Source organism: Corvus cornix, chromosome 4 (assembly GCF_000738735.6).
Source record: "Corvus cornix cornix isolate S_Up_H32 chromosome 4, ASM73873v5, whole genome shotgun sequence".
NCBI lineage: Eukaryota > Metazoa > Chordata > Aves > Passeriformes > Corvidae > Corvus > Corvus cornix.
Window position 1 is genome coordinate 32721033 of NC_046334.1, and position 22348 is coordinate 32743380.

The 22348-nt window shown below is 37.6% G+C and overlaps 1 protein-coding gene and 1 long non-coding RNA gene across 6 annotated transcripts in view; one reads left to right on the forward strand and one right to left on the reverse strand.

The window, feature by feature from the left end:
* Positions 1-22348, reverse strand: part of RAP1GDS1 (Rap1 GTPase-GDP dissociation stimulator 1) — a 90711-nt gene that overhangs the window by 54997 nt on the left and 13366 nt on the right. For 3 of the 5 annotated variants that reach the window (XM_010411651.3, XM_010411652.4, XM_010411650.4), the window contains exons 1-2: positions 3962-3992; positions 3642-3749 (exon numbers count right to left, since the gene is read on the reverse strand). In XM_010411651.3, coding sequence (XP_010409953.1) covers positions 3642-3749; positions 3962-3977 — 124 coding nt within the window. In that variant the 5' untranslated portion in view covers positions 3978-3992. Of the gene's footprint in view, positions 1-3641; positions 3753-3961; positions 3993-22348 lie in introns of those variants that run through there. The other 2 variants (XM_039550793.1, XM_039550792.1) reach the window with 2 other exon arrangements.
* Positions 13317-22269, forward strand: LOC109146296. The gene is made up of 4 exons (XR_002048226.3): positions 13317-13403; positions 13766-13885; positions 15758-16022; positions 22037-22269. It is a non-coding gene; the product is annotated as an uncharacterized LOC109146296 (long non-coding RNA).

Here is a 22348-nt window from a genome sequence, read left to right on the forward strand (position 1 = left end):
AAAACGCATGCAATACATGACTTTCACCTCTTCATTGAATCTGGTTTTTGCTGCTAATAATGCTTATCGATCATGTACCCCAGCCTTTCCTTAAAAATCTGAACTATGCGAAGTTTAGCAGATGGTAAGCGCTTGCAGGTGGAGAGAGATCACGTATTTGTGTTTTTCTTTCAGAAGCAAGGTGGACAGCATCTCAGCTTATGTGAATGAGGTAGATCCACAGAGGTGAAAGGAGATCTTACACTACCTGTGAATCACAACTAATGTTACTGCAACCTTACGGCTCCAAAGTCCCCAGATATTCCAGTCAACTTCACTGGGAATGCTGAGGGAACTCCACACAAGATGAGGTATGTCATTATTCTAAAGCATTTCTAATGCATGTTTATGTCTTATTCTTCTGTCATTGTTGTCTCTTTCATCTTAACCTCCTCAGTTTTCTCTAGTGCCACAAGCTAGACCATATATGACTGGCCTCAGACAGAAGTGCTGGTGACAGACAAGAACTAAAATATCTGCATAAATAGGAATATTTATTGGAAATAAATAGGAATATATATTGGAAATATACATTTCCAAACAATGCCTCCTAAGGAAACCATCTGTGCAGGATTTTCAGATGATTTTTCAGACCCAGATCTCAGATGTGGAGAGCTATGCAGTTTTCTCCTAGACAAACTGTAGTTAAAACAATTTGAATTTGGCTTGCCAAATATTTGCCAGCAGTTATCACACTCAGCTGAATATTTGCCTCACCCTCCTGTAGTATAGCATATGTGTGTGCATGCACCTTAATTTGACTGGTGTGACAAATGGCAGAATAGCTCCTAAAGTCAGGCAGGAGGTATCATGTTCCAGGGCATTACACCTGTCTAGGATTATCAACAGATCAGCTTTGAGAAGGAGAGTGAAAACCAAAAGAAAACACAGCAGGTTGCATAGAAAGAAACAAAAAGTTACAATATTCATCATAACTTTGTCATCTCTTTCTATACCACAGAAAATATGAGAAGAAAGTAATGTTTTAACATAATGAAGATTTAAAGAATTGTATGCAGAGTAAATGGAACTGTAATTTTCACTGTATTCTTAGAGACTAGAGAATTTAACTGACATTTCTGCAGCAGCCACAAGCCTATGTTGCATGCAGATAGCAATTAAAAACAGCGTAATGGTCACTGAAACATTCATGTGTACATGCAGTATGCAAAACTGAAGCTGTCCTTTGCTGAAAAATCTGTTTGTTGTAGTAACATGGGGTTTAACTACTGATTTTGGCTGGCAGTAGATGGGAGTGGGTTGCATTCGCATATTAGTAATGTACTAAATTTTATATAAGATAAAATAATATTTTTATCTTAATGCAGTGAATAAAATTTTAACTTCTGTGATTTACAATACTACCATGAACTCCCAACAAAATCACAGCGCTATAAAATTCTCTTAAAATATTCCTTGCATGGCTTTTTTTCTCTCACATTAATATGATGATTTACTGAGCTATAATCTAAATGTATACTTCCTTAATCATACACATGGAAATATGCTAAAAGAGAGCACAAAAATTATTTGCAAAATATTATTTAAATTATCTCTACATTACAATTAACAGGTACTTTAATATAAACAATTTTTTCATTTCTAATTATTCTTGTATAATTATTTATACACAGACACAAAGGTACAGTGTATCTCATAATGAGGTATCATGAATATGGTAATATACCCTGTAACTAAAAATCAATCAGTCAAATCCATATTAAGATGTTAACTGGATGGATGAGAGCTATGAAAAGGTGTTTAGAAAGCTGCTTCTGTATCTATTTGTTGAATCAATCTATTATATGCAATTTACCTCAGTTTCTGAAGTCTTTTGAATGTACTGCTATTCTCATAAAATTATCTCAAGCCAGAAGTCTGTTCCCCAGATCATCAGACAACCTTGAGAACTAAATCCTGGTGTCCAAAGAAACATGGCAAAACTTAGGTATGGAAGCGTCCAGTTCCCTTGAAACAGAATTGATATTCTAGTTCCTAAATTACCAGCAAACTGTTTAAAAAACCTGTCCTATCTGATCCATCTAATTTTCAGTGCATTATTTTAGTTGCCCTCAATCTTGGGCAAATGTAAATATGTGCAGATATATATCATGCAGCAGCTCAGCAGGGCTATATCCATGTTACTGACTTAGACACAAAGATCATGGGAAACTGTGGAGAGAATAAATTTTCTAGAACTACCCCAAAGACAGAGGTCAAAATCCTAATAATCTGTTTATCTGATATGGCAGCTACAAATCTAGAAAAGAAAAGATTTTGGAAGGAAGAGCAAAGCCCTAGACTGAGACAGAAGAGAGTCATCTGGTTGCACAGAAGCATCAGTAAGTTTGATGTTGTGCTGGTTTGTTACATCAGTAAAATTATTTTGCATCTGCCAGACTTCTTCTGTGACACAGCTGTGTCACCTTCATAGGCAAAAATAGCAAACTCTGCTGTTTACACAAGTAAGTTGCCACTTTTCATACGATCTTTTTAGTACTTATTGTTTAAGCATTAGACTTAAAAGTAGTGGAAATAAATCCAATTGGAGGTTGGATTAAAGTATTGGATATACCTTATAAATAAATCCATAATAAAAATGATTCAGCATCTTCAAGAAATGGTTTATCTAAACCCCAAAGATTTTATTACGTTCTGGCTGATATAGCCTTCTAAAATAATGAGAATTAAAACCAGACTACTACTAAAGTAGACACTGTTATAATTCATTTTTGACTTGATCTGGATGGTGCTTATACTCAGTTGTGAAAAACCTCATGAAGTATTTTAGACCAACTAATCCAAAAGACTTTGATTTGTAGAGTACCATCATGTGAAATAAAACCAAGACCTAGTAATAGTATGTACTAGTGTATTGCTATTTCCAAAGAACTAACTCTTTTTTTAAATAAATAATTTTTAATCATGGCTTGTACCTATCCTGAGAAGTTTTTCAACCTGAAACTGTACACATTTTTCTTCTGGCATGATCTGAAGCACTAAGAAAGTTAAACTCAGAAAAGTCTTATAAACTGTCATCTTCATTTACCTTATCTTTCTGTCTACTGGGAGTGGGGACAAGCATTCTAAAGTTTGCGGTGAAAATGACATCTTGTTCCATTCTGATATTATTTTCACCATAATATATATCAAACTTGGACCATCTTTGGATATCCAGCCTAGTTCTGCTAACTGAAACTCCTGGAATTAAGAAATCTGTGATCAGAAGTGTGAGGAGAAATACATTACAAATGGGAAACTATGCTCTTTCAACCAGAATTAGCAAGCAGCTCCCTTATTGTTCCCTCCATCTTGTCAAGCTTATTTCTCCATCCGTGTTCCTTTTTTCTTGAATAATCAATTCAAAAAATAATTGTGCTACTTCATCTTGGAAAAAGGAACGGACCACAGCTGTTCCAAATATTCAGGTATTTACCTGTCATTGTGTTTGTTGCTACTAGAATGTTACAGACATATGGGTTAAAAACCCACAAAACTCAAGAGAGCCAATCTAGCAGCCTACTGCTTGAGTCAGTCTTTCTAGCACATTTTAATTCGCTGATCTCATATGATTTAAAATTTGAAAGGTCCATACAACTTACTGTTTTGTGCCAGAGCTTGAAGCAGACAGTCCAAGCATCCCTCCAAGCTATCTGCTGTGCTGTCAGTGGATGTTATCTTCAGCTTTTTCAGGGCTTCACTTAAATTATCTGCTTGACAAAAGAAAAAAGAAAAAAAGAAATCAGTGTCCTCATCAATTGGGTAACAACACTATAGTCTTGAATGTAAATAGTTGGTATACAGTAAACAGTTCCTGTATCAATGAAGAAGACATGTATGGTCTGTGTACTGAGGATACAAAAAGCCAGGAGTAAAAGCTTATTATTTTAATTATTATATTAAATTTCAAATTTATATATACATTTATCATTTTGCATCTGAGAACAGGATATCACAGCAGTTGCTTTATGAAATGTCACTGAACAGCAATTTATCCATCAGTATTTTCTCAGCCTTGCTGGTACAGAAAACCAGCAGCCATTTCTTTGCTTCTCCCCTTGTGTGTGGGAATAAAATAGAACGGAAATAAGCATATCTTAATCTTCTTCATCAACAGAGGCAAAGTGATTGAAAATGCCAATTTCTGCATGCTGTGTAGGCTTCCATCTTGACTATTCACAGATGCCTCGTGCTAAGCTTACAGCCTTTTAAGAATTATGCCATTTTCCACCACAATGTTGCAAGCATCATTCTTAATATGAATTGTGTTAACTCTTTAAATTCAACTGAACCATAAAAACAGATGGCATCTTCTTGAAATAAGAAAGTTCCGTTGTGGATTTCAGGTAGTTAACTCTTCCCTCTTTAAAAAAAACCCACCACCACCCAAATGCAAATGACACTACATCATTCTCAAAAGACACCTATCTTCCCAGTAAAGGCTGGGGTAGTATGATCGTGACCATTTTGAGGATTCTATCTACTCAAGAGCAAGGTTTAAGTGCTGGCAGCTGCCGCCTGAGCCTCTGGTAAGCCCACTGATGACTAACCTCACTCTGAATGGACTATTCTTCTAAAAATGAGTGCTGTTCAGTTTCCATGCCAACTCTGACAGTAAGGAGAAAGTGTTACTCAAAACAAATAATGTTAAGTAGTGTCTCACTGTCTTTTATTCCCAGTGGCTGATTGAAGAGCCTTGACGCAAGCCCAACACAGCCATAGGTGGAGTTTCTTTCCAGTGCATCACTGGTATCTTCTGAGCCTGACTGGCAGCCAGTGCTGCCTTAGAGCTTCACACCAGCGTAGGAAGCCTCCTTCATAGGTGAGCTGGCACCTGCTGTGCTTTGCCTCCTCCTCACTTGCCTACATATGGGATGGTGCAAAGGAAAGGAGTGGAGACAACAGGCATCTCATGAAGAGGGCAGAATCTCACTCCTGGAGCTGCTTTGCTTCTCAGCCAAAGCTGTGGCTTTTGTTCCACCTCCAGTTTTTATTAGCATATGCTTTTGTAGTTCAATATCCCATAGAGATAAAGGTAAGATACTTAATTTTGAAGTGCTCAGTATTTATATATGAAATTGATTATATGTCTCTATGACGAGGCAGTTATTTTGTCTATTCTGTGATTAACATGTTCTTAGCAAAACTACTATAGCCAGGAGTGTCAGTAGTCCTAAATGCAGACAGCCAGCAGCGTGCTGGCAACTCTGCAAAAGCCTTTTGGGCAACCACACTTGGTTGTGGCTCCTCGAGATCTTAAAAAGCTTCCTCCCTACTACCTCCTCACTATGCTGAACTGCCACCTTCTGGAACAAGCTATCAGGGAAAAAAACCCTAAATTTTATTCCCCCTCATACATTACTCTCTAGCAGGGTTACTGCAGCACTTCTTTTCAATCACATTTAGCCTACATAAAGTTGAACATGCACTGCAAAGTCTCATTGCTTAAAAACATTATTCAGGAGGTACCAGTGTCAATTGTCACAGGTGTAGGGTACTCAATGACCAGCCCCAGTACTACAATTAACATTGTGCATTCCACCTTCTCTTATCCCTTCTTCACCTGCCTCCTTCTCATATTCTTCTCTTCAGTTTTCTGCTAATACAGCACTAATTCTCTTCCCTCCTTACAGGCATCTCATCTCCTTGTATATTCACACACTTAACTTTGAAGCTATAGCAACACTTACAGTAAGAAGACTCAATCTACTATATATATAAAAAGCAAGGGTTCCTATAATCTGGAGAAAAAGAAAATGCAAAGATAAGAAATTCACTGTCACACCAGATTTTGCAGACTGTGAACTGAGGCTATTGTCAGAGAGCACACCCAGACTTTATTTCTCTCTTACATCCATCTTCTACTTCACTTGTGCTCAATAAACCCCAAGATCCCACTTATTACTTCATTCTTCTGAGCAGAGATGAGTGCTTTATATCAAATACTTGTTACTTCTTTCACCCCATGCCACATCAGAACCTGCAACAGTGTTAGGAAAGTCTCCCCAGTCTATTTTCCTACCTCTTCTTTCTGTTCAGTGCCATGGGAAGTTTTCCTTGGGAAACTCCACTATTCTAATACTACACAATTACAGATGATATGCAAAATTATGCATGTTGGGCAAAATTGTTCAAATGTGACTACCCAAATATTCCCTAGGACAAACAGCTCAATTTTTCATGGTACCAAGCATGTGCACATCTCACTGACATACACGGACATTTAACTGCAACTTTAGACACACTTCAACTATCAGTGGGCACTTGTGGCAATGGTACATATGTGGCCATACTACTTTTAAAGTATCTTATGAAACTATGTTGCACCATGTGCCAAACTGCCATTCCACTAGGTATACTTGGGTGCTGTGAGTATTTTTAAAATAACATAACACTAGAGATTAATTTAGAAACCATATGCATAAAATGTGCTTTGAAAATAAATTACAATAATCCTTGATTTTCTAATAAGCCTACAACTCTAAACTTCTTGCAGCTTGATACTTAATCAAACTGTGCTAAAGAAGAAAACAAAATAGGAATACTGTAGAAACAATAGATCTCTTGACACAATGTCAGAAGGCCAAGAGCACAGAGGGAAGAAACCATCCTTCAAGAAAGAACTTATTTGCTCACTTTGGTTTTTTCTGTCCTGGTCCATCTCCTTTCTAAACTGACTTAATACCTTGAAAGAGACAGTTACTTTTGAAACCCAAGAATCTTGGACATGTGCAAACACATCTTCAGCAGATTCAGAGGTTTGGTTATCTTTTTAATCTTTTTTTCTTTCTCGTCCTGAAAAGAACAAACCCTTATAGCCCGAGATGACATTGACAGGGATATTCAGAGAGAAGTGCTGTAGTGTTTCAGAGGGCTCTCACCATATAATCACACAAGGCTTCCCAACTCCTGCTGTTTCACAGTTGTCCTAAACCCATCATTTAGGGAAGAAGCTGCAAACGCTTCTCTTCCAACTACAAAACTCCCTGTTGTTTTCTTGTGATCATCTCCTGCTTACTTTTGGTGTGTCTTCCTCTCCATCTATAGAGGCTGTTTCCAGGCTTGCTGCTGCACAGGCTAATCAGATTCTCAGCAATAAAACCCCATCAAATAAAAGCAATATAAGGAATTTTTTTGGCTGAGTATCCGAGAAACATGAATAGGTACATTTTGTCAACATGCAAGTCATGTGAAAGCTCACATTACTTAGGAAGATCTAAGGGGGCAAGATTACAATGGTAGAGGTAAAAATTGGCTAGTAATGTCCCTGTGGTACAGCTGATCAACAACGTGGTATCATGTGTGCTTGTGAGGCATCAAGTCCGAAGTTCAACAAAAGTATCAACTATTTTGTTGATGACCCTAAGCAGGGAGTCTCTCATACTTACATCTGGCTTACCATATTGCTTTCAGAAAAATTAGTTATTTTATCCGGACAAAAAGCTCTGAATCCCACAGACCTTGATCCTATAGATCCTAATGTTACAAACTGGTAAGTTAGGAAGTAGAGTCTGCCAAGAGCTGTCACACCTGTCTGGCCCCTTCCACCTACGGTTGCATTTTATTTTCACCAATAACTACTCCTGCACAAACACTCATAAAAATGAGGCAGTTTAAATACTTTGATTGCCCACATTGCTTTTTGGTAGCACAGTATTACTACTATCTCTTGCAGCCTTTTGCTATCTCTCGTGCAGGCATTTTTATGGAGAAAATCAGTCAGAAACTAACATTAGTGAATGTTTTAATACTCCATTTCATTTCACTGTACTCTTTTTCTGAGAGCTTTTCTGTGACTCATTCCTATTTGCAGTCACTGATTTGTTTTATACAGAAGAACTGTTCTTTCATCTAGTAAAAATCTGGTAGTTGATCAGGGCCACAGAAGTGGTGGTTAAACTGCAAAAAGTTTGACAAGGTACCCAACAGTCTTTCTAGTAATGCAGCTTCTGAGGGTAAGAACCAACTCGCCAATTTTGTTTTAAGTCCACAGCATCTTCACCCAAATCACAGGAAAAGCCCTACTTCCAAGAGTGATGTTAATAAAATATTTAGAATGTCTTAGCTGAGTACTAGACGGTCAGCTTTTGTCTGGACTGTTTTTTATATAACATTTTTTCCAGTATAGATATTTTCTCTACAAAATTAAGACTTTGAACATATCATTAACATTGACTGTATCTTTTGACTGACACTTTGTAGACTGTTGTTATTAAAGAGTCCATTACATTATACATGCAACTTAACAGATAAGGAATTCAAAATTAATAGATAATGGAATGAGACATACTGAAACATGCTGATCAGATAAAAAAAGAAGTTTGAGCAGTCCTGCTATTGCAGGGATGGTGGCTGTATTAACATCTGACCATTTGGAGTCTGTTCTACTGCCTTTCAGGAAACAATGAGATGTCAAACTGAGCAGAAGGAATGGTGCCATTTTATGGGTCTCCTTGTGTTATAATAGCATAAATGTCTTGAAAATATAAGTGCATACATGCACATGGGCTAGACTGCAGAAACCACTTAATTTTCTTGTAAAGACTTGAACTTACTAGAATTTCAGTCCCAACTAACCCATAGGGGCAACCCACCCCAGGTTCACCACAGTTGTTTTTGACAAAAAGCGTATTCTGAGGTGATATTATATGAGAATCTGACACAAAGATCAGACACATAACCCATTTGGGTGAGATTTATATATTTGGCCTGAATTACTTTTTGCAGCAGAAAGCCCAGCAGCTGGTGACATCTGTAGCACAACTTTGGTCTTTAATGACCCCAGATGCTACTTCCCCAAAGAAAACAGAAGACTGGCACAAAATTATGAGAGCCCTTTAGCTTCCAGGATATTGAACAAGCTGGCAAAAATGTACAGGTCCCTTTTGAACCTATATAAACTGAGACACTTCCTCTTGGATAATTTTTCAGAAGATACCTACTCACATACAAATGTTCACATTGACATGCAAAATACTCCAAATACAGAGTTTGAGGACAGAAGAATCTTGTTCTCACATTTAGCCCATTGCAAAGAAATACTCCATCCCCTCCTGTCTTTGTAGCAGCTGCCCTCAAGTGCTCCCAAGTGTACAATGTTTTCTGTCAAACCACCCAAACCCATCATTAGAGACAACTATTTGCTCCTAGCCCATCCAGGAAACTTTTAAACCTGGCATCTAATCAGGAGGTACCTATATGCTGTCAGAGGGCAGCAATGAAGAATTAGTTTTTGATTAGTAATGTCAGAAGACCTGGTACAGGCAGACAAGATCAACATCTTAATCAGGAAATAACTTTTTTGAAAAAAAAAGAGGCCTGTTTCAGTCCTACCATGTTCACTGAGGTGGGTTAACGCTTTTTTCCCAACAAATTTTCTAGTTCCAGGGATATAATGATGGATCATTAACTGCAGGGCTCCTTCTGCAACCTGTTTTTTACGTAGGTACATTTGCTCTACTTTTCTAGCATAGTAACTAATTTTAATGAGAGTGTCTATTTTCGACAGCAGTTCAGCTGCTTCATTCTTAAACACTTTCTGAATCTTAGATATAGGCCATCTGGTCTTAGAGACTTGTTACTCTTTCATTTATCTACTTGCTTCTGCATCTGTTCTTCTGACATGGGGCTTCATTTTTATTACCTGAAAGTACTGACACACAATGACTCACTGCCACCTGAGCACTAAACTACCTAATTATTTTTGGTAATTATCAGGTCAGCCTATACACACAAACAGCTACTTAGTCAATCCGTATTGAAAATCAGGATAGAAACCTAAACAAAGGGGCATCAGCCAGCAGTTGGTACACTTGGAATCTCTTGCCAATGCAGAATTTTCTGTTTGCTTTTTATTCCCCCCCGGAGGACATTTGATATCTTTGAAACTAATTTCATGTATTATTTTTACTGTAGTCTCAGACAAACAGTAGATTCTAATATAAAAAATATATTTACACTATGGCAAGGTACACGGATCTGTAGCTGCTGGTATTGGCTTCTGCTCGTTAATGATCCTCTATTACTTAAATCATGACTTGCAAAGGCTGGACTGTAAGAATGACATTTCAGAAGATTTTGCAGAACCTTGGAAGATTTTTTTCTCTTTCCTAGGAAAACGTGGTACAGATTTAGGTATCTTTATATTTCATAATTAAACACTGCAGATCTGGAATTATCTTAAGTTCTAAAGAAACCAATCAAAATTCAGTGAAATCAACATAACTTTACTGCTTAAAAAAAAGTCCTAGAAGATTTTGCTTAAAATCAGTCCTAGAAGAATTAAACAGATTTTTTTCATTTAATAGAAAATGCTTGATAAAGGGAATCTGTAGTGGATCAATTTCATTTAAAAAAATCACCTAATGATAGAAAAAGGAATAATTTCAAATAATTAGGCTCTCAGTTTATGGAAAGACCTTTTCTGGTACTCCATTACTAGCAGTAGTTGGAAAAACCATCAAGATGGCTACCAATTTGTAAAGAATTACAACTTAACTGACAAGACTGTATTTGCACATTGTATTTTTGTATAGCTTTTTTCCTCCAGGTGCCTGATCTTCACTGAGTCATATTACCAAAATGGTTTTAAACAACACACAGAGTTCCAGAATTAAATCAACCCACATATATTTCACCATGTAAAATATTTACCATACAATACAGTGCATGCCAGGATGTACACATGAAGAACACTGTTTCATCCAAGGGACACCTCTCTCTTTCAGGACAAATGTTCTGTCAAAGAACAGCTGAATGTCTTCTCATATCCTCCTTCTTGGCAAGTGGTTCTCCTTTGATTTACCAGATACTACGAAAAAATGCAGGATTGCTTCCTTTCCCACTGGCAATTATAAAGTTACTATCATTACATTATGTCATCATGCTTCAAAGATATGAATGTGCTTGCTTTCAGAAGGCATTTGTAAAGTACAAGGAAAGGAATGCACTGTGTAAGTGAATGGGAGAACTGAAAATTTAGGGTTAAAAGTATCTGCGTGGGAAGTGGGGTTTCCAACATGAGATTTTCAGGTTCCAGAATTACTGCACACTCTGGATTCTCTAGGAGTCTTCAGATGCAGGTAGAGATTACACTCAGCACTTCTATAAAGCAGACCACAACACACCATGGGCAGGTATTGGGAAAGCGTCAGGTATCACATGGGGCAGAAGGGAATCCAGTTCTTCGTGGGAACACTCATCCATAAATGCTTCTCTATACATGCCCACCCCGCTTAGTTTATGACATGGGTTCAAAGTACTGCAACATAAAAGGCAAGAGAAGGTCTCCTCTACCAGATTATTCTGGATTACTGCCCGCCCTATGCACAGAATGAAAAAAATTTAGTGGAGGAAAAACAACAGGACCAAAATGACTACTGTTACTTCAGACAATAGCTCAAACCTGTTTCTTGTTCATGCTAAAACAAAAACTCTTCAAGCAAATTAAAATGGACAGCCTAAAGTAGACACTTGGAATAGAATATAGCTCTTTCTGAAGAGTCAGTAAATGACTGAAACAGGATCTTGGAAAAAAAGGAGTAACCTTAATACAAATCAAATCTATCATTCCCTACAATGCTCTATTACATATAACCACCATATGGAGCAGTACAGAAGAGACAAGCTGCATGTCTGCATGTGTCTATGCATGCACACACACACACGCAGCTAGCAGGACTTGCATCTCTCTACCGGCTCTTTTTTGATTTATTTTAGGTGGTTTATTATGTTCTTTTGTCTTCTTTTCCTTTTTTGCTCTTCCAGATAATTTCTGCCTGAAGCGCTTTTAATCTAGTAAGAGTCACTTTGTCAAGCCAACACAGCAAGAACAGAGAACAGGTGCTAGAAAACAAACAGACAAAAATCAAACTACACAAAACAGTACAGTCTAGAAACAGCACATTTAAAACTAAATGTATCAAGCTTTTTCAGCTTTGTCTTTTCTTTGAGATCATCTTTGCTTACACTACTGTGTCTAACCTTTTCTGACTGTATCTACTCTAAAAGTCTTGATCCTAAGGTGACTCAAGTTAGCTGACTAAAAATGCCAATCTAGACATTACACAAACAAATAAGAGGAAAACACCTTCCTAAAGAGCTTTTTAATTTTTAAAAAAATTATTTCCCTTACTATATTAGAACACTGATTTCTTTTGTTGCATAATTTAACAAGGCTGCCAATTCTCTGCACTTTTTCCAAGTTCTATACAAAATATGGCTTATTAAGCAACAAAATAACCCATAGGTAATGCCAGAAGTTAGTCTGAGCGGACATTTGTAGGATATTACAATGTGGGACAACAATTTATACTTGAAGTATACATTCCAAATCAATCTAACAAGCTTACTTACTCTACTGTTAGCTTTTTGGATAAACAAGTTAAAATTACTTTTTCTTCTTACTGAGCCTAAAAATAAAAACAAATACATAAATAAATAAATTAAAATCAGGCAATACAAAGGTGAGAATACAAAGTTCCAGGACTGAGAAAAATTCTCTTTGAGTTCACAAGCTCTGGTTCTAGTCTTTGGCCTACCCTCTGCAAGAGGTGCATATCAACTGTACGAGTACACAGTGCAATATCTGTCATAACTATACCTATGATACCAGCTTGAGTTACTGAACAAATACAGGATTTGATTCTGTATAAAGCCCTCAGGCACATCTTTCACCAGCAACAGTGAGAATTTTGTCTGGGTAAGATACCCAGGCTCAAAATTGGTACTGCTAGTTCTAATTGTATGTCACATCAGTGTTCTTCTGTCAGATGTTATGAAATACTGATCTCTGACTACACAGCACTCTTCTAGCTATCATGAGTTCCCTGAAAACCTTAAATATGGAAACACACACCTGAAAGGAATAGGGTGAACCATGAGACCACAGAATGTTACAGATTTTGTTTCTTTTCTTTTAAGCTGTCTGGTTTGAAGGTCACAGAATCATGGGCTCATTAAAGCTGAAGAAGACCTCCAAGATCATCAGCTCCACCCTCTGACTGAACACCACCATGCCCACTAAAACATATTGAAAAGTGCCACATCCACTCATTTTCTTCCAGGGATGGTGACTTTACCACTTCTCTGGGGAGCCTTTTCTTGCTTCCAGTGAAGAAATTTTTCCTAATATCCAACCTGAGCCTCCTCAGGACAACTTGAGGCCATTTCCCCTTGTCCCAGTTACCTAGCAGAGGCCAACCCCCACCTTGCTACAACCTCCTTTCAGGGAGTTGTAGAGAGTGATATGGTCTCCTCTCATTCTTTTCTCCAGACTGAACAACCTCAGGTCCTTCAGCTGCTCCCTGTAGGACTAACGATCATCCTGTGATTTACTGGAGACAATTGAGATTCTCGGTTTTCAGGTATTTCTTACTGACAATAAATAAATCCATGATGATGCCAGAAAAGGAGGAGTCACATAAATTCACATGGTCTTAATACATTTACCAGGATTCTTAAATGGAAATTTGACATCACTACTGTCAGTGGTTACTGATATCAGTAATTTTTTAATACTTGGTTATTTTTTGTTCTTTTTTATAAAATACATTCTTTAAGTCTATTTTTCAGAAAGCCTGCTTCTAAGTTCTGCTTTTAATATGACCACAAATTGTATATAAATTTATGTATAAATTGTATATAAAAATGCCTTTCTGAGATTCACTAAAAAGTTGTGATACCTAAATTACCATACATCTCATAACTCTTCTTATCTACCTTACAGAAATGACAACCTCTGAAGCAGTCTTCATCTTTGCATTAAGGGAAGGTATATGTGTAATTTTGTGTAGTAGGAAAGTACATCAAGCTTTCTGACACATCCTCTACAGGCGTTTCAAAAATAGTAAGTTAAGAAACAAAATCTCAGCCCTTGTCCTGCCGGCTGTTAATAAAATTCCATCTGGTCACTTAGGAGCTGTGCCAACATTACCACACAAAGAGCTTTTAAGCTGTTTGAATGTTCAAGAGTCATTTAACAGCTTTTTTATTTACCTTTTTTTTTTTGTCAAATATGCACCTAATAGTATACAGATGGCTAGGTTCTAACAAGTTTACTTGTATGCAATCTTGAAACTAACCTTGAAAATAAACTGCTGAGGTTTTGTTTTGGGGTGTTGCTTGGGTTATACTTTTTTTCTAACATTTAGGATTGTTCAGTCTACTGCTGCTCCAAGTTCCTTATTAGGCAAATACAAAGTGAAAGTGAAAACTTGGTGCCTGGTTTTTCTAAAACAGCAAACATAGTAAGAATCTGCTCAGCCTGCTCAGAGCCAACAGAATGGGAGTAGGGGACAGGGAGCTGAAGTCTCAGTAGACAGCAAGCAAAAGAAATGTTCACTGACAAAAATCTTCACAGGGAAAGAAATCCCAAGAACCACTGTGGGCAATGAGAGAGACTTCAGCAGCAGATGGAGACTATTCTCAGTGTATATTATCTGTGTATCTTTCAGTGCCAAAATCAGTTCTAGATTTATTCTCTCGACGTTGTGATAAATGGTGTGTACTTAATACAGAAAAATAAATTTCACACTGTAATTTATATTCAAATTTGTATTGGAAAACCAAAATTGGTTTGCAAAATAACCCCACCCCCATTAAAAAAACCTTCTGAGTGACCCGATCTAGCTTCAAAGTTACCCAGCTTGTCACAGGAGGCTCTATTAGGTGATGTCCCCAGTGACTTCATTTTTTGTGTGAAGCTATTAGGCCATGTGATGAGCCTGTGAAAATCATAAACACGTAACACTGAATTTGCTTGGCCTGGTCTATTGCCTTCAACTATCATTGTAATAGCCAAATTATCAGGGAGGATTCAAAATGTTGCAAGACTTGCTGGGGTAATGTTGGTCATTCACTTCTGCGTAATACTGACCCAAAAGGGACAGGTGAAACAACACTGAATGGTCCACCAGACTGTCAGCTCAAGGATCAATCATCTGGGATGTGAGAAATGCACAGTCAGACAAGAATGCTGTTTCAGTTACAAGAAGTGGTTTAGCACTGCTCTCTCCTCATCCCTATCCCTCGACATCTTTTAACTGAATCAAGTATAAAATCCGTAAGTTAAGTGAATCAATTTGTATCTTAAATCTCTGTAGGATAAGCACTCAGTATACATGTAAGGGTCCAATTCTGTCACTATTTAATGATGGGTAACTGAGTAGTCTTACACATCTGCTTAAACTCTAAGGTCCTGACATGCAATGAGATAATAAAGGGAATAAACCAGTAAAAATATAGAGTATTTTTACTGTTGTTTTAATTAATTTGTGGGCAATTCAACCAAATGAAGTTTTGGAAAGGATCTGACTAGAAAGATCTTGGCTTTGACTTTCTCTTTCAATTCTTTACTCTGGACTTAATTAAAACAAGCTACTCCAATCTTCAAAGCTATAACATATATGATTAGAACCCAAAGAGCAATCTACTACAGAAAATAAAATGGGTCTGAGCAGTGGAAAATAGAGACTAATCTAGGAAAAGCTGTGAAGATTTGAGGAAAGACTAGTATAGATCCAAGAACATAACGATGTTTCGACTTATATTCTGTGTGATGTATTTTTGTTTTCTTTAATGCTATATTTTTAAAGGTATCTTGGCACCTTAAATAAAGATGTAATTGAAATACATAATTTATGGGATCTCCTTTGTACTCCTGGTCTGAAATCTTAGATTTTGATCAGTTAATAACTTGAATTTCCCGATCCTTTTCCAGGCAAAGAAATTGTCTTGTTTGTTGGACCTTCAAGCAGCTCATTCAAGGTTGATCAGAACACTCTAGCAACCCATTTTCTCCTAGTCCAGCTATCAACTTGAGTTTCTTTGTGGCAGCTGCTACCACAGCGTCTGGTGCTGAAAGAGCCCCCTTTGCATGTCAGCTCTGAGAGAAACCTTTCTGACGTCCAACACAGAACAGATATCAGATATTGAAAAGCTTGAGGGCTCACACAACACAGTTCAGTGAAACCTCAGCAAGGAAAGTAAGTATTTACCCTGATAGAATTATAAAGGTCATTTGTTTAACACAGAAATATAAATATAAAATAAATTTTAAAAGGTAGCAATTAAATTAGCTCAGCAGTTCCTAATTAAAAAGACATAAGGCATTCTCTTATGCAACAACACTCATGCAAGTTCCATTTTCCTTCTTGACAAGACACATATCCTAAACCAGCTGATCTACTACACTCATCCCCACAGCTATCTTTTTATGGAAACATACAGTTTCCCCCAGTTCTCTATCCCAGCAGAAGGCTGAATTGCAGCCTCTGCATCTTGTCAGACTGGGGGACTTCACAATGATGTTTCAAAGGGTACATATGCCTTAGATATAAAGTCTTAATAGTTGTTTATGTTGGTCACAGAGGACTTCAAAATTTGTGTTTAATTTGGTTTTATTTATTTTTCCCCAAATTACCCAGAAAGTCCCTACTTTTAATTACAAACTGCATGATAATTACAAGCCTATTTTTAATTACAAACATGCATGAAAGTTTTAGCCCTGAAAATACACTGAATTTGATGAGTATGTACAAGTAAGTTCCTAATGGAAGTGACCTGCCATTTGTATTATTGTTAGGTTTTTAGTGAAAGTTTCTTAGAAACAGGTTGCCTGCAAATCTAGTAAGTGCCTCTCAACCCTTTTATTTACATATGTCTTACAATTAAACATTCATATGGTTGTAAGTACTTGTTTGCCTGCATTATCCTGCCTAATGCTACTTTCGTCAAAGCATTTTTGTCCCAAGGAGGAAAGAGAGGAAAGACTATCAAATAAAAATGCACTGTTCCACCTGAACACACAACTGTTAAAACCTGTAACTGAAAAATTCCCTTTGACCACCGAAGGGCCAATAGACGTGTGACAGTCTCCTCATGCCTTGGAGAAAAAGGCTTTTAATGTTCTCTAATGTTGATGAAGGATACAAAGGAAATTAAGTCCGTTTTGGAAAGCCTTGCTTCTTGGCTGGTGAAATGCCACTAAATCCTGCAATTTAGCAGTTTAGCAAAAATTACTAAAACGGCGCCAAATCAACAATATGCACTTTGTAGGCAGATTGCAGTGCCCACATATCACAAACTGAAGGCTACATTGTCAGCATCATTCGTCTATAAGCTTTTAGGACCAAAATGTACTCTAGAGTTTTTAGTCTGCTTTTATAGATATCATGTATGGTTTTAAACCTGGTATTACTAAGATTAACAGACATCTGTGGTTAATCCTTCTAGAGATAAATAGTTGCCTATTAATGCGTTATTTATTTTTACCTAGGAATCCATAGGGTATAGAGCATCAATAAAAACACTACAGTGATAGGAGCAGCTCAGATCCTCTCTAAAGGAGAAGGATTCAACTGAGTTTTCATGTAAGACTGACATAAAAGCAGAATCAGATAGCAAAATTAAAATGGTGCACAAACTGCTCAATATAACCCTATTCTAAATAAAGATTTCCACAAAACCCACTAGTATTCTGCATGACTGCTGTAGTTACAAGTGATCATTAACCTCTGCACAGCCTTTAAGAGCTTTATTTAGTAAAATTCATAGAAGAGTGACAATGCAGTAAACATGACACTGATGTTCTGAGGCAGCACATTACAGTACATGGGCACAGCTGGGTAAATCACAGTCTGAATGTTACAGCCCTCAAGTATTACTTCAAATCACTATGACGAACATTTGGATGAGTGAGACAATGCAATAGGTATCCACTGAAAATATGGTTTTGAAAAGAGAAAATCTGACAGCGCAAATCAGGGCTAAAAATCTCCAAAAGAAAAGGCTACTTTCTATGTCTTAAATCTCAGAACTCTTAATTAAACTATTAATCCCCCATTCAATCAACTGTGTTTGGGCAACATCCCAAAAACAAGTGAAATGCTCCCAAGAGACACATATTTACAGGAAGCTCAATAAAAAAGGCAAGTAAGACTTTTTTTCTTTTCAAAAAGAACCATATCTTTTAAAGACAAAAGATTTCTGCAAAATGCCACTTGCTACATTAAATTGCAAGTCATTTGCTTCCCCCACAAGCAGGATCTGACTGTGTGCAAAGCGAAGGAGTGCTTTGCTTTCACCGCTTAATAACCATCTCTCAGACTAGGTAAAGAGTCATATTGACAGAAACTGAAAGGACTCGGGTTCCGCACACAATGTGCAGGTCTGAAGGATGAAGGGCAGATGGGAAGTACAAAGTCCTTGGGATACATTTCACAAGGGATGCAAGGATCTGTGTCAATTTGTTACAGCTGCATGTGCTATGTCCCCAAATCAAGAATGCCCACTGTACTCTCAGAGACATTTATCCCTCTGATGACCACGAACATCTTGACTGATCCTTAAATCACAGGGGAGGAAACAAATCAGCTTTATATGCAGAGATGACTGCAGGAAGCCTACCTCCCATGGACTCATTCACCAGACATCAGATTCTGGAGAAATAGAACCTTTTTTCCTTTTAAGTTTCACATGCATTTTGCTTAAGCCCAAATCCAAAACTCTTAGTTCTCTCAGGCAGCTTAATAACCAAATTCATACATTAGTCTTATTGGTATCTCTGAGGGTATGGCTCTTCTAGGCCCTGCTTCAAATGTGCCCTGTACGCACAGGCAACAAAGGAATATTTGGGAGAAAGATTCTAACACAAAGCACATGGCAAAAATGTGAAAGTGCCTTTTGCACATTAGTGTGAACATAAAAACAAACCAAGTGCTATTCTCTACCTGAAAGGATTTAAACAAAATTTCTCCAAAACATACTCAAATGAGATTTTTGTATTTTTCATGTGAGCACTGAAACACCTCTTACTTCTTCTGTTGAGATATATTTCATATTGGATGGGGCTTGAGTAACCTGTTCTAGTGAAAAGTGTCCCTGCCCATGGCAGAGGGCTTGGAACTAGATGACCTTTGGTGTCCCTTCCAACCCAGCCAATTCTGTAATTCTATATTAAACAGTCATTGCATAAAACAAATTAATAGTCACAGGAAAAAGTACTGGAACGAAAACCCTTCACCTTTTAAAAAATATGCCTTAACTAACAGGCTATGAACACATACCACTATTAGGTCTTATATCCTGGTTGATTTGAGGGTACAGCTTCAATTTCAGGCAGAGGAGAAGCTCGGACTTTTGGAGCTCTTTGCTGCATAAACACGTGCCTGTCCCAAGGAAGGCAAAGGTGGTAACCCAGTTGTGTCTCTTCCTCCATTCTCATTTGAAAAGAAAAAAGGTTTCAAACTTTCTTAGAAAACAGGCAGGCATCCAGCTCTAAGAAATAATTTCAAGCCCTGGGCTTAAGGCAGAAATCATGCTGATCAGAAAATGGCATGCATATTAATTACGGGTGACTTCCCACTGAGCTTGGTGGTTCATCCTATTCTGAATTCTCCAAGCACTTTTTATTTACACAGCCAGAACTCTTGGCTCAGGTTTCTGAATGCCACACTGGAAACCACCCCAAACATATGCATAATGCAGTCCGCCCCTAACCAGGCATCTATAGAGAAACTGCCAATACAGTATTTCAGGATATTCATAGTATTTATTTTATACAGACTCTTAGGAGGACTGAGCTACTGATCAGCTGCCAGTCCTTTTGCCAATAGGAATGAAAGAAGCAGTGATACTTCAGAAGGAAGACAGAGAACAGCAGTCAAAACACAGCATGATTTTTTTGACCAGCTCCTGCATGTAGCGAGGATGTTGCAGCCTTTGGCATAACTGAGTGCACTTAGGAGTTATTTATGGACTGCTAAATAGTCAAGTGGTACTAAGAATCTTTGCAATGGTCTGTCAATAGTCTGAAAAACTTCAACAATGTGCCCTAGCCCATCCTCCACTTGGCATCTTGCACCAAACATTAAGGAACAGCACAATCCTTTCTATATCGTATGTTTAGTGTTTACAGCAAGGAAATTTGTCTCATTCAGCATATAAAACTCCCACAGATACCAGCCACAAAGGGACCACAGTGGAGGTAAGAATCCCTCTCCTACTAAGTTTCATGGTTGTTTTCTTTTTCCTGAAACTTTATGTTCACCATTATAATTGGTCCTTTGAAAGTGGAAGAAAGAGGAAGAAGAGAAAACAATAGTTCAGAAGTTGTCACATTTCTTTTACACAAGGGGTAAAAACTCAGAGATGTTTCATGGAGTAAATGTGCACATTATGCATTAGCCAAAAGCTGTTGTCAATTTTAATTACCGTAGATATGCTGATATTTTAATGAATAAATGAATAAAAGAAAAGGATGTTTCTGTATCAGCAGGCATAGAGCAAAGCAGCTTTGTTGCTGACCATATCCTATTAACTCCCAGAAGCTGCATATAAGAATAAAAATTTAAAAGAGTATTATCATGTGTAATATTCTTCCTTTCCATTTTATTAACACATAAAAGCATCACATGAAATGTTATTGAGATAATATTAATTAATGCAGCAATCAATTGATCCTTAAAGCAATATTTATCAGGAAAATTGATAATTCAGCAATACGAACAAGATAAAAAAAAAAGAAGTCTTTCTCCTTCCTCATGTTGCTTTGAGCCAAGCAGCTAGGCACAATGAATAGTAGTTTGGTTACTGGTGATAATTTCAAATCTGAGATAAATCCAGCAGAAAGGACACGCTTAGTTCCTTCTATATCTCATCTAGGTATCAGAACTTCTCAGACTAAGCACTCCCCCAGTCTAAATCAGCACTTTCATGTGTAACCAGAGCCAGACTCGTCTACAGAAGAGAGTAGAGGAAAGTCCAGAGAGAGGGAACTAAAAACTACTAGAGCTGAAAAATCTAAAATATCCTAGGAAACACATCTGGTCACCACCACCCTTTTCTACTGAAGTTTGTCTTCCCTGTGAATAGCATCCACTGTGATAATCTCTTGAAAAACAGTGCAGTTATGACCCACTAGAGAAGTATTAAATGCCTCTATCAAAAGGAATTATTCTCTGATCTAGTTGAGCAGAACTTTTGATTGTCCTACAGGTCTACACCATAGGTGCTCTAGAAGGATAAAAACCAGAAGACACTACCAAGTAACTTTGCAAGGATAGATTCATCTGTCTTGTAAAAGCTTCCTTTTGCTCCAGGTTGATAAAAATTTACTACCTAAGCTAAAAAAATAAATTAGTAATAATACACAAGTAAAACCACGATGTGTTGGGATAAATGAACCTAATTTAGGTAGAGGCTTTTACCTCTCTAGTTAATAGAGATGTGGCTCATGACAGACAGACTATGGATATGACTGAACTGTGGGATTCAGGAGAGCTTGTAAGTGCATGTTCTGGCTCATCGTATTTCATGCCAGAGAAGGCTCAAGGTATGCACTCTCCTCTGCTTAGCTGGAAAGGAATATGGTCATGTCATAGAATCATAGAAACAGCACTGAAAGCTGTACTAAAATCCAAAAAGATTACATCAATGACATGTAGACAGAGCAGGAGATCCGTAGGGCTTTCATGAGAAAAGCTGGGAGATCTGGACCCATCCGTTTCTCATTAATTGCTGCTGCAAGTCAATCTCAATGCATTTCTCATCAGCTAAATAAGTAATGTAGCACAGAAAGAGCTGAAATCCTATTTAGGCTACACCTGATAATCCATCTTTCATCCCCAGTGTGATTCTGCAGAATTAAGTCTGTTGGGTGTGTACAAACAAAGGTCTGCCATCCTCTAACCACTTGCATTAACTTGTAGTAACTTGTGTTCACTTGTAACTATGGTCACTATAGGGCACTAGCAGTAACTAAGCAACACTCCTATGGAATTTTTCAAGTATACAGACTTTAACTTTCCTGTATAAATAAATGGGTTTTGTATTTTACATATAATAAATAAATAAACTTTATTTTTCTTGGAGTTATCAAGAAGTCAAACATAAATCTACCAGCCTTATTCAGACTGGCCGAACAGCAGATCTTGAGTATGCACTTTGTGCTTGAAACCAGTATAGCCTGAAGGCAGATATGCATTTGTAATCTTTGCAGACAACACTGAATCTGGAGGAACAGCTGGCATACCGAAGAGGAGTCCAGAGGCACTGTCCAGAAGCCTGGGGACTGGATCAACAAAAGTCTCCTCAAGTTCAACAGGGGTAAGTGTCAAATTCTGCAGCTACAGCAGAATAACCCCAAGCACCAGTGCAAGCTGGGAACAGACTGCTGTGAAGATCTAGGGGTTACAGGGAATGCCAAGTAAAACATGAGGCAGCAGCATGTTCCCAAAGTAAATAAAGCAAACTATACTTTGGTTACATTAGGAGCGTGACCAGCAGATCGAGGCTCTGCTTGATGCCTGCA